The sequence below is a fragment of the Psammomys obesus genome, unplaced genomic scaffold (genome assembly GCF_907164565.1).
Source record: "Psammomys obesus unplaced genomic scaffold, mPsaObe1.curated_primary_1811, whole genome shotgun sequence".
Taxonomy (NCBI): domain Eukaryota; kingdom Metazoa; phylum Chordata; class Mammalia; order Rodentia; family Muridae; genus Psammomys; species Psammomys obesus.
In genome coordinates this window covers 1-13,403 of record NW_026595869.1, presented here as the reverse complement: position 1 = coordinate 13,403, position 13,403 = coordinate 1, and the positions used below count along the sequence as shown (strand labels likewise).

The window sequence follows — 13,403 nt, the reverse complement described above, 5'->3', positions numbered from 1 at the left end:
CTTCCTGTGTGTGAGATTGTGAGATCTGCTGGAAGGGGATTCAGAACAGTGGTAAGTGTTGGGGATTGAGCCTAGGTCCATCTGGAGCAGCAGGCACCTCCAGCAGTTTGTTATGTAATTAAAAAAAGAGTATTAATCACTGTCAAACAAAATCGCTACAACTCATCTGATACTGGGATTATGGGGTGAAGAAAACTCAAGAGACCCTCCTGCCACTGCCTGCAGGAATGCTAGGATGACAGGCGTGTGCTGCCATACCCGGCCTTACATATATATATATATATGTATGTATTTGGAAGAGATTTATTTCCTGTGTCTGACTCCTAATGACGTAATAAAATGTGCAGAGACCCAAGGATCACTTCTCCAGCTCCCAGGCACTAGACATTTTATACTGTAGCAGCAGCTTCCAAGACATGGGGCGGGGCGATGACGTCACAAAGCAACTGTCCAATCGTGACCCAACGACAGAATGGCATGCCAGGGAGATTTGCAGGCACTTGGAGCAGGGGAATGGCCGTGCAGACTCTGAAAACTAGCAGCAGCAGCGTGAAGAGGCCCCCATGCCTACTTGGGTGAGGGAGGCCAGCACGAGTTGATGGGAACAGCATGTCGGGCATTCTGGGATTTGTAGGCGTGCCCCGTCCCTGGTCCAAGCTGCTTAACGGGAGAGACTCAGAGATGGGACTGCAAACAATCCCAGAAGGCATTGCGCCGGCCAGACACCATTTTGGTAGTTCTAGATACAATCCCAGAAGTCCTTGCTTCGACGCCATGTTTGTAGTTTTCAGGAAGGTTGGTCTTTTCCGCAAAGCATCATGTTACTGTTGGTACTTCCCAAACCAGCGAGCGCTCGCTCAGAAGTGGGGAAAAAGGATGAAGGTCCGTCTGTGAGTAGGTTTGTGCTTACATCCCTGTGGCGGGGGACAGGGAGATGGCGGGGCCGCCTCGGAGCGTCTGCACCCGGAAGTCTCTGCAGGGCAGATCCGGAAGCAAAGCCCAAAGGGCGGGACTTCCGCTAGTGGCACACCGCTACCTGGACCTGTTGTCCCTTGTCAGCAATCTTCTTATCCCAAGCAGTAATGAACTCGTAGTCCTGGTCACACGAGGGTTCGGGGAGGGAAAGAACCTTGGGGTTCGCCGCCTCCCTCCCCTGTCCACCGCCAGCCGACCGTCCTGGTGTCCCCGAGCGGCTCCTGCGTGGGGCAAGGGGGATGGCGGGAAGAGAAGAGGCCCAGTCCTTCTCTCCCACCAGGCTTGTGTGCTTCGTGGGGAAGATGGGTGCACCCTGCCCTGGGTGAGGTTGTGCACGACCTTCTATATGTTGTTCTGGCGCCCTCTGCTGGCCTGCGGGTGCATGAGCAGGGAGGACCCTATAAATGATGTTTGGGGGGGTTGAGTAGGTAAGATGCACTGGGCTTAGTTGTTAGGGTGCCGGAGACTCAGTACAGAAGGATCTGGCCACCTCTGCTGGTCTGAAGGCATACACACATGGGCAAAGAGAAAAAGTAAGCGGTGGAGAAGAAAGAGGAAGGAAGGAAAGAGTAAGAGAGAAAAAAGGAAGAAAGAAATCTGTGGTTTTTACAGAAAAAAGTCAGCTAATTGAAACTTGGGTACTATTTGGCGTTGGTTTGCTGAATTTAAGCCAACATACGCAGATAAATGCAGGTATTCTGTAGTGATAAAAGTAATTGACATTTTTCCACATGGTAAATAAATTATTTTCAGCCAGAACGGAGGTGTAGAACGTGGCAAACCAACACATTTTATTTAGAGTCCGTATCAAATAGGAATGACTTGGTGAACTTTTTCAGAGGAAGCTTCTCATATTAAAACACAGGAGCTATCACTGGCTTAATGAACTTTCTCTAGTCACCTACACCCTCCTAGTACCCAGGAGATTCTTACTTACATAAATTCTGGATTGACAGGTTTGATTGCTCACCTCCTGCTTTGCTATGTGAAAATCATGACCCATACCCAATTTCTATAGAGATTATACCAGAAGAAAATGATGTGGTGATTGTTTCTGAGCTATTCCATATGGAATGCAGTGTATTCAGTGGCCATGCCCTCCATTAAACGGGTTTGAGCAAAATTGAAATGGAATCTAAAGACAGAAACCCTGACTGGCTTCTACCATGCCAGGTAAGCCTCACTCATAAGCAAGGGAAGCATCAAGATCTTATATTATTGGTAAGTAATTCACTGTCATCAAGCCAATAAAACGTTTTCCTCTTATCATTGAAAGTACAAATTAAAATGGAAAAAGGTTCTGTCAAAATGTATGTGTATATATCTGTATCTTACATGATTTGGGGACTGAGATGAGATTCTGTAAGATATATGTGTAAATAGTATAAAAATATAGCAAGTTCAATAACGAAAATTTTTATGATTTCATGGAATATGTCTAATGCCATAAGACATAGACTAGGGCATCATATCCAAAGCAACCATTTCATCTAAAATACAATCTATATTCATGACGAGACCATAAGAAGATCCTTTTGTGGACAATAAATAACCTGTACTAGAGTAGGCAGTACTGAAACATAATTGCTTTCACAGATTTTTTTAGTATTAATATGGTATGATGAAGGTGAAACCAAAACTGTGCTCCCATTATTAGATTTTAGAATAGAGACAGTGCTCATGAGCTGGGGCCGTATCTCAACGTGTTTGTGGTAAGTGTAATGTGTGGGTTTTAAACCAACAAGATATAAACTAAGACTCATTTACACTTATGAGCCTTGGAGATCACCTTCAAATAGGGTATCATGAAGAAGATTGTTGAGCGAGTCAATTAAACTTTTCATTCAGTCAACATTAGGTAAATAAAAGATGAAATGTGAATGTTTGTATACTATATAGTTTAGTATTATAGGAATCAGTAATGTTTGACATTGGTATTGACATAGTCTGTAGTCATGACTTCCAGTCATAACATAGGTAAATATATCTCTTGTACAGATAACTAAGTATCTATATAGAAGTTCTTTATAACATGAGTTATTAATTAGTTAACACAATATTAGCTTGTGTTATTTTTAGAAGTTGATTTTTTGTAATCAAGATAATATTGGTGTCTTCACAAAAATATAGAAGTGTTTCTTCCTTTTTCCTTTTGTGGAATACTTTGAGGAATATTGCAGTGAGTTATTTGAGACTCTTGTAGAATTCATGCTGAATCACTAGACCTAGGCTTTCTTTCTTTTTTTTCTTTTAATTAAGAGATTTTCAAATTATCATTTCTATCTTGGTTGTTATGTGTCTGTTTTAATAATTTACTTCTTCTTGATTTAATGTTGTTAGATTTTATACATCTAGAAGTCTATCCATTTATGTTTTTACATTTAAATGCTTAGTTGAATAAAGACTTTAAAAATATGAACCTATGATTCTCTGCTCTTCTCAGTGCATGTTGTAGTGTCTGTTAGATTAGGATCGATAACAGTTGACATGGACTTAGAAGAGAACAGACAGACATTTTCAAAAGCAGGATTTTTCTTTCAGACAAAACACTGATTATACTAGTCTTTTGAGGGGGTAAGTGGAGATTCTGCACTGTAGTACAGTGGCTGGAGGTCTTAAGTAGCTTGATGGGGAGAAGGACATACCATGGGGGTTCAGTGTATAAATTTCTGGCCTTAGTGCTGCCTTCTGTAGGTGTATGGGTTTATTTCTGGGTATTTGATTCAATTCCATTGACCGACATGTCTGTTTCTCTGCCAGTACTATGTCGTTATTATTACTATTGCTCTGTAGTATAGCTTTAGAACGGGGATGGAGATAACTTCAGAAATCCTTTATCGTACTGGGTTGTTTCAACTATTTTTTTAATATGATGTTGAGAATTGTTCTTTCAAGGTTTGTAAAGAATAGTATTGGTATCTTATTGGGAATTACATTAATCTCTAGATTTCTTTTGGTAGGATGACCATTTTTTGCTGTTATTCTTACTGATCCATAAGCATGGAAAATCTCTCCATCTTCTGATATCTTCTTCAATTTCTTCAGAGATTTGAAGTTTTTTTTTTTTTTTTCATACAGATCTTTCACTTGCTTGGTAAGAGTTAAACCAGTGTACTTTATGTTATTTATGACTATTGGAAGGTTGTTGTTGCCCCAATTTCTTTCTCACCTCACTTGTCTTTTGTATACAGGAAGACTTCAGATTTTTTTGAGTTAATTTCATATCCAGCAATTTTGCTGAAAGTGTTTATCAGCTGTAGGAGTTCTCTGGTAGAATTTGTGGGTCCACTCATGTATACTATCATATCATCTGTGAATAGTGATACTTTGACTTCTTCCTTTCTGATTTGTATCCCTTTGTTCTACTTTAGTTGCCTTACTGCTCTAGCCTGGATATGGTGGGTGATATCTTTAATGTATTCTTAGATTTGGTGTGCAAGTATTTTATTGAGTATTTCTGCATCAATGTTCATAAGAGAGATAGGTCTGAAGTTCTCTTTTTTGGTTGGGTCTTTGTGGGGTTTAGGTATCAAAGTGACTGTGGCTTCCTAAAATGAGTTTGGTAATGTCCATTGTGTATCTATTTTGTGGAATAGTTTGAAGGGAATTGGAGTTAGCTCTTCTTTGAAGGTCTGGTATAACTCTATGTTGAAACCATCTAGCCCTGGGCTTTCTTTTTTTGGAAGGGAGATTTGTGATGACTGTTTCTTTTTCTTTGGGAGATATAGGACTATTCAATCTATTTACCTGATCTTGATTTAATTTTGGTTGATGGAATATATCGAAGTTGTCCATTTCATTTAGATTTTCAAATTTGTGGAATATAGGCTTTTGTAGTAAGACCTAATGATTGTTTTGATTTCCTCAGTGTCTGTTGGTATGGCCCCTTTTCATTTCTGACTTTGCTGATTTGGATAGTTTCTCTCTGTCCTTTACTTAGTTTGGCTAAGTATTTGTCTATCTTGTTGATTTTCTCCAAGAACCAGCTCTTATTGAGTTTTTGAATTATTTTCTTTGTTTCTAATTCATTCATCTCAGCTCTGAGATTGATTATTTCCAATCATCTACTCCTTGTGAGTGTGCCTGCTTCTTTTTTTCCTAGGGCTTTTAGGTGTGTCATTAAATTGCTTCTATGAGATGAACTACTCTCTGGAGGCACTTAGTGCTATGAACTTTCCTTTTAGCAGTGCTTTAATTGTGTCCCACAAGTTTGGGTAAGTTGTGCCTTCATTTTCATCGAATTTTAGGAAGTCTCTAATTTATTTTTCTATTTCTTCCCTGACAAAGCTATCATTGAGTAGAGAGTTGTTTAGTTTACCTGTGTATGTAGGTGTTTTTTTTTTGTTATTTATGTTGTTGTTGAAGTCTAGTTTTAGTCCATGTTGGTGTGATAGAATACAAAGGATTATTTCGATCTTGTGTCTTTTGAGGCTTGTTTTGTGCCCAATTATGTGGTCAATTTTTGAGAAGGTTCCATAAGGTGCTGAAAAGAAGGTATACTCTTTTGTGTTGGGGTAAAAAGTTCTGTAGACATCTATTAGGTCTATTTTATTTAGGATGTCTGTAATTGTTATTATTTCCCTATTTTGCTTCTGTCTAGATGATCTGTCCCTTGGTGAGAGTGGAGTGTTGAAGTCTCCCACTATTAATGTGTTGGGATTGATGTGTGTTTTAAGCTTTAATCATGTTTCATTTACAAATGCGGGTGCTCTTGAATTTGGGGCATAGATGTTCAGAATTATGATATCCTTCTGGTGGATTTTTCCTTTGATAAGAATGAATTGCCCTTCTTCATCTTTTCTTTGATTAATTTTTGTTGAAAAGTCTATTTTTATCAAGAGTATTGGTCTGTGGTTTTCTTTCTGTGCGATTTTAACTGGTTTGCTTATTTGCAATGCTGGATTTCTAGAAAGAATTTTGAAGGGCTCCTTCTGTTTCTCTTCCTTTTTTTTCTTTTCATGATAGTTTAAGAAGGATTATTGTAGCTCCTTTTTGAATGTCTGGTAGAATTCTGGTGTGGCTTCATCTTAAGCAGACACACCCAAGTGGAGTAGATGATTAAAAGAAAACAAATTTAGAGCTGAAATCTCATTCTATTAAGCCACAGTCACCTTCTCACCTAAACTCCAAAAAGACCCAACCAAAAAAAGAGAACTTCAGACCTACCTCTATTATGAACATTGATGCAAAAATACTCAATAAAATACTTGCAAACTGAATCCAAGAACACATCAAAGATATCCACCATGACCAATTAGGCTACATCCCTGCATGCAGGGATCATTCAATATATGGAAATCCACCATTATAATCCACCATATAAACAAACTGAAGGAGAAAAACCACATGATCTTCTTAAATGCTGAAAAATCATTTGACAAAATCCAACACCCATTCATTTTTAAAGTCTTGGAGAAATGAGGGATACAAGGCACATACCTAAACATAGTAAAGACAGTATACAGCAAGTCTTTAACCAATATCAAACTAAATGGAGAGAATCCCAGTAAACTCATAGAAAAGGTATGACTTCCCACTCTCTCAGTATCTCTTCAACATAATACTTGAAGTCCTCACTAGAGCAGTAAGATAACTAAAGGAGATCAAAAGGATACAAATCAGAAAGGAAGAAGTCAAAGTATCATTATTTGAAGATAATATAGTATACATGAGTGACCACAGAAATTCAACCAGAGAAATTCGTTAGCTCATAAACACCTTCAACAAAGTGGCTGGATAAAAAATTAACTGAAAAAAAAATCAGTAGCCCTTATGTGTACAAAAGACAAAAGGGCTGAGAATAATTAGGGAAACTACACCCTTCACATTAGCCAGTAATAAGTATCTTGGTGTGACTCTAACCAATCATGTGAAAGACCTGTTTGAAAAAAAACGTCAAGGCTCTGAAGAAAGAAATTGAAGGTATCAGAAGAAGGAACAATCTCCCATGCTCATAGATTAGTAGCATTAACATAGTGAAAATGGCCATCCTGCCAAAAGCTATCAACAGATTCAATGCAGTTCCCATCAAAATACCAACACAATTCTTTATAGACCTTGAAAGAACAATTCTTAACTTCATATGGAACAACAAAAATTCCCAGAATTGCTAAAACTATTTGTGCAACAACAGATCATTTGGAGGCATCTCCATTCCTGATCTCAAGCTATGCTAAAAAGCAACTGCATAGTACTGACATATAAACAGAATGGTGGATCAATGGACTCAAATAGAAATAAACCCACATGTCTATGGATACTTGATTTTTTACAAAGAAGCCAAAAGCATACAATAGAAAAAGCCAGCATCTTCAACAAATGGTGCTGGCCTAACTGGATGTCTGCTTGTAGAAAAATGCAAAAAGATACATATTAATTACCTTGCACAAAACTGAAGTTCAAAGTGGATCAAAGATCTCAACATAAAACTAGACATACTAAATCTGTTAAAAGAAATATTGGGGAGCAGCCTTGAATGTATTGGTATGGGACAGTACTTCCTGAACAGAACACCAATAGGTCAGGCTCTAAGATCAACAATTAATAAATGGGATCTCATGAAACTGAAACATTTCTATAAACAAAGGACACTGTCTTCAGGATGAAATGACAGCCTACAGATTGGGAAAGGATCTTCAACCCTATATCTGACAGAGGGCAAATTCAGAATATATAAAGAACTCAAGAAGTTAAACAGCAAAAAATTCAGGTAGTCCAATTAAAAATGTGGTATAGAGCTAAACAGAGAATTCTCAGTAGAGGAATATCGAATTCCAGAGAAACAGTTAAAACAATGTTCAGCGTCATTAATCATCAGGGAAATGCAAATCATAACAACCCTGAGATTTCACCTTACAACCATCAAAATGGCTACGATTAAAAGCTCAAGTGACAACACATGCTGGAGGAGATGTCCAGAAAGGGGAACCCTCCTCCATTGCTGGTGGGAATGTAAACTTGCACAACCACTTTGGAAATCAATCTGGAGCTTTCTCAGACAGTTAGGAATAGTGTTTCATCAAGATCTAGCTATATCACTCCTAGGCATATATCCAAAAGAGGCTCAAGTACACAAGGACATATGCTCAACCATGTTTGTAGCAGCTTTATTTGTAATAGCCAGAACCTGGAAACAACCCAGGTGTCCCTCAGTTGAGGAACGGATACAAAAATTGTGGTACTTTTACACAATGGAATACTACTCAGCAATTAAAAATGAGGAAATCATGAAATTTACAGGCAAGTGGTGGGACCTAGAAACAATCATCCTGACTGAGCTATCCCAAAAGCAGAAAGACACACATGGTATGTACTCACTTATATAGACCTATAAGATAGGATAAATATACTGAAATCTATCCACCTAAAGAAAATAAACCAGGAAGAGGACCCAGGGTATGATGATCAATCCTCACTTAGAAAGGTAAATGGGATAGACATTGGATATAGGAGCAAACAAGTAACAGGACAGGAGCCTACCACAGAGGGCCTCTGAAAGACTCTACCTAGCAGTGTATCAAAACAGATATTAAGACTCATAACCAAACCTCTGGCAGAGTGTAGGGAATCAAAAAAGGGGTGGGAGTTAATACAACCTGGAGAGGACAGGAGTTCCACAAAGACCAAATATATCTGGACACAGGGGTCTTTTATGAGACTGTTTCTCCAAACAAGGGTCATGTATGGATGCAAAGTAGAGCCCCTGCTCAGATGTAGCCCTTGGTAGCTCAGTATCCAAGTGGGTACCCTAATAAGGGGAACAGGGACTGTTTCTGACATAAACTTGATTGTGGGCTCTTTGACCCCCCCCCACACACACAGGGAGGAGCAGCCCTGCTAGGCCACAGAGGAGGACTTTGCAGCCAGTCCTGATGACACCTGATAAACCAGTATCAGATGGAAGGGTAGGAGGTTCTCCCTTATCAGTGGACTTGGAAAGGGGCAGGGAGATGAGGGTGGGAGGGTGGGGTTGGGAGGAAAAGAGGGAGTGGGATATACAGCAGGGATACGAAGTTAACAAACTGTAAGTAATATTAAAAAAATAAAATAAAAATTTAAAAAGGAGTATTTGTATTGGCTTTTATTTAAAGTCTGGTAGAATTCTGTGCAAATATCCTCTGTCTCAGAGGTTTCTATTTTGCTTAGGAGAGCTTTAATGACTGCTACTTTTCCCTTAGGGTATATAGGCCTTGTTTTTTGTTTTATTTTGTGGGGGGGGTTGGTGTTTGTTTTTAAAGTCAAAGTACTTTTTTGTAGTCCTGTCAGTCCTGTAAGTAGGTATTTAGACCAGGCAGGCCTCAACTTCGAGATCCACTTTACAGTGTCTCTAGAGTGCTGGTATTAGTTGTGGGCCCATATGCCTGACCTTTTTGTTTCATCGTTAAATTATTACGTGACAGTTCAGGAATGTAGGTATTTACATGTCAAACATGCTCTTGTATTATGCTCTTTATTATGATATTAATACTGCTTGAACCTTATGAATCATATGATTGCAGGACTTTTTATGCCTGTTTTAAAATTTTTTGAATGAATATGACTATTTTCCATATTTATGTAAATAAGTATTTCATGTGTGCCTGGTCTTCAAAGATGGCTTCAGAACTCTTGAACATGGAATAATAAATAGTTGTGAGCTCCTATGTGTGGGGTATGTCAAGGTAAATATTTAGGAGGCCCATAGGGAATGGCAAGTGAAGCTTTAGGAACTCCTACAACTTCTTGTTCCAGTGCACACATTGTTGCTCTACTAGCAACTCATAGCATACTAAGTCTCAAAGGGGTCCAAGGCTATGGCAGTGCTGCTTCACCCTTCTTTATGGAAATCGCCTAATTTGTGGGGTGGCCAGCCCCCACAACTCCCACATTTCCTTACAGTTGTATCATCCTGATTGATGGTTACTGGTACTTGAGGCCAGCATGGAATATTCTGATTGGGCTTTCAGTCATTTAAAGACTGTTACACTGAATAATAAAGTTAGAGCTGCACCTTTGAGTGTTGTCTCTGGAATTTGATTACCAAGTTTCTGTGTAGACTCTGTCACCCCTAATCCACCTACCCATTGGTTCCTGATTCCCACCTGTGTAAGTACCAGCATTCAGGCCCAAATATTTGCAAGACCAACAAGACCTCTTCACTGCTGAGCCATCACTTATGACCTATGTTGCTTATTTTTATTTATTTATTTATTTATTTATTTATTCATTCATTCATTCATTTCTAGTAACTAATTTAATTTTGTGTGCATTGATGTGAGGATGTCAAATCGATTGAATTTGAGTTACACACTGCTGTGAGCTGTCATGTGGGTTCTGGGAATTGAAGCCAGGTCCTCTGGAAAGCAAAAGTGGTGTTCTTATCCACTAAGCCATACCTCCAGCCCAATATGTTGCCTATTTAAGACCAACATTTACATTGCTAATATTTTCATCTGTCCTTTTGTAATTGTTCATACATACATTTTATTTTAGAAAGATCATATTAATATTACATTTAAAATGAGGCACTTCAGGTTTCTAGACATGCATGAAGAACTGGAGAGAATGTATATCTCTGTAGAAACTTGAGAAAGATCTCTCAGTTCTTTCTCTCTTTTTGTTTGATTAAATTTTGCAGAATATTCAGGTCTTATTATATAACCCTGACAGTCATGGAACTTATTGTTTAGACCAGGCTAGCATCCAGCTATATGTGATACACCTGCATCTGTTTCCTGAGTGTTTTTTAAAATAAATGGCATGAGAAAATACACCCATCTTACCTATTGTTATTATAGTTATTAATTGTTCATACTGTTTTTCTGATGTCGTTGCAGTACTTTTGTTTACTCTCTCTTTATGTCTATTAATAGGTATTTCTCTTGCAAGGCTATATCTTACTGAAAGGATGCAGAAATTAGAGAGGTGAACCTCACTATTCAGTTTACTTCTAAAGAGTTGGTGATTACATTAGAACTTGTGTGTCAGAAAATAAGTAGAAGAAACTCCAGAATTCTGTAAAAAATATTGTAAATGAAGTATACATTTTTAGTGTTGTAAGTTTCAAGCTTTTTGTTGTACACATGTGTGGATATTTTAGAATGCATTGACCTACAATGATGTGCATGTGAACTTTACTCGAGAAGAGTGGGCTTTGCTAGATCCTTCCCAGAGGAATCTCTACAAAGATGTGATGCTGGAGACCTACAGGAACCTCACTGCTATAGGTAGGACAGTGAATTTTCTTTACTTTTCAAAATATGAGGGAAACTATTCATTATTCATGCACTTATGTAATTTAGCTTGAGGATGCGGAAAAATGAGAAGAATGGTTCTTTGATTGACCATAGATCATGACCTTTTTTCCAATAAAACATAATATATTTTGTTGTACTGTATTTTAGGCTACAATTGGAAAGATCATAATATTGAAGAGCATTGTCAAAGTTCTAGAAGACATACAAGGTAATTTTCATGTGTAATGTATTATAAATATGGTTCTGAGAAAAATTTTAATATGTCCTGGAAGATTGAAAGAAAAGGAACAATGTAAATGAACTGCTTTAAGTGTATTTATTGATGTTACTAACTTGTTACCAAACCATGTACTACCTCCATGTTATGTATTTGAAGTTTGTTTGCAAGGCACCACTCTAGAAAAGAATGTAAGCAAATCATACCTTACCTAAGATCACCATTTAAATCATAGCCTCATCAGAGCTATGCGGTAGAACTGCATTTTGTTTAGTCTCCTACAACTCAGATATTGCCAAAGGAATTCACATTATATAGGTGATGAAAGCATATCCAAAATATTATCCTAATTAAGTAGTCCATGCTAAAGCTAGAGTTACTCATATACGTGTAATAATGTTGCTTAGTTTGGTGAGAAGGGCAGTTTTTTATAGTCCAGAATGTTGTTGTGGAAAAACCATAATCCTTACATATCTATGATGAACAAAATAAAATGTGTGAATGCAGCATAAAACCATGCCATTTATTATTCTTTATTCTTCTTTTAATAGGTATATCATTGTCACAGTGAAGACATATTAGCATGGGGCTATTGAAAGAAGCAATGTACCTCCCAGAACAATTAAAAGATATAATAGTCCCCATTTTGAGTAGATTTTTTAAATGTGATACCTGTTATGTTTTATATAGGATATTCCGACCTGGCAGCAGTGCAAAGAATGACACAGAATCTTTTTAATATTTTAAAGCTTAGGCAATTTACCTGGGCAGCCTCTGAACCCTCTTTTTCCCTTAACCCAAATAAAACTAGTCAGGTGTCCCGTTGCATGGCCAGCTCTACCTCTTCATAAATGTTCATATACATCTGTTACCTGCAGTGTACTGCTAATGAATTTGTCTTTTGCTTTCTTCTTCCCAGCAACCCTCTCTCACTCAGATGTTCTGCCCTCTATTTTGTGCCCTGCTATTAGTTGTCCACTTTTATTGTTTCCAATAGATAAGAAAGGAAGGACAAATGTTTACAAAATATATGACAGGTGATTGGCAATAGAAAGAACAATACTAAGTTCTGGCCAGCACTTAGTTCTCTGCTGTCTCAGCAATCAGCATTCACATATGCTGACACACTTTCACACAATATACCCCAACATCAATTTATTGGTTATTCAATTTCCTTAAGAATACTCATAAACTCACACTGCAGAAAATGTAAGTTTTAGGAATGTTGAAATTTTGTTTGTCCCAGTTATCTTTGCAAATTTATCATGGCGCCCAGTATAGGGGAGTTTATGAAGCCAGTAGATTTTGCAGTTTTCTACAAATATGTGGTAAAACATCTTATAGAAGAAAAATATAGTAAAAATATGAGCCAGGTAACAAACATTTTTATCATCACAGGTATGTTTAAATATGCAAAACTACACATAGAGAAGGAGAACACGATGAATGTAAAAATAGTGATGAAACCAAGATGTAGTTCCTCTTTACCTTTACACCATATTGTAAAATTGACATGGATAAAAATATTCAACAGTGTAATGAGTGTGGTAAAGCTTTTTTATGTGCCAATTATTTTTGCAGGTGTGAAAACAGTCATAGTGGAGAAAAACCTTCTGCAGATATTCAATATGGTGAAGTCTTTGCACATCACAGTAGTCCCCACACATATAAAAGAATACATGCTGATGAGGAACTCTATGAATGTAACCAATATGGTAAATCCTGGGCATATAATAGTGAACTTCAAATGTGTGGAAGAATTGATGCTGGACAAAAACCCCACAAATGTAATCAAAGTGCAAAAGCCTTTGCAAACAACAGGTGTCTCCTAATACATAAAAGAACCCATACTGGAGAGAAACCTTATGAATGTAATCGATGCGGTAAATCATTTGCAAGTAACAGTCATCTCCTAATACATAAAAGAATTCACACTGGAGAGAAACCTTATGAATGTAACCAATGTGGTAAAGCCT

General features: G+C 37.7%; 1 protein-coding gene across 8 annotated transcripts; it reads left to right on the top strand.

Annotated features, from left to right (window-relative positions):
- The first annotated feature begins 826 nt into the window (after positions 1-826).
- Positions 827-12,966, top strand: LOC129685911 (zinc finger protein 431-like). Of its 8 annotated transcripts, none has more exons than XM_055619436.1 (5): positions 827-890; positions 1,994-2,196; positions 11,054-11,180; positions 11,358-11,418; positions 11,979-12,966. In XM_055619436.1, the coding sequence occupies exons 2-5, from the start codon at positions 2,104-2,106 to the stop codon at positions 12,007-12,009; spliced, it is 312 nt and encodes a 103-aa protein (XP_055475411.1). In that variant the 5' UTR covers positions 827-890; positions 1,994-2,103; the 3' UTR covers positions 12,010-12,966. The 8 variants fall into 8 exon arrangements, with proteins under 8 accessions (XP_055475411.1, XP_055475408.1, XP_055475410.1 ...); XM_055619433.1 differs by having other exon boundaries at positions 1,932-2,196; XM_055619435.1 differs by having other exon boundaries at positions 827-898.
- Positions 12,967-13,403: the final 437 nt, after the last annotated feature.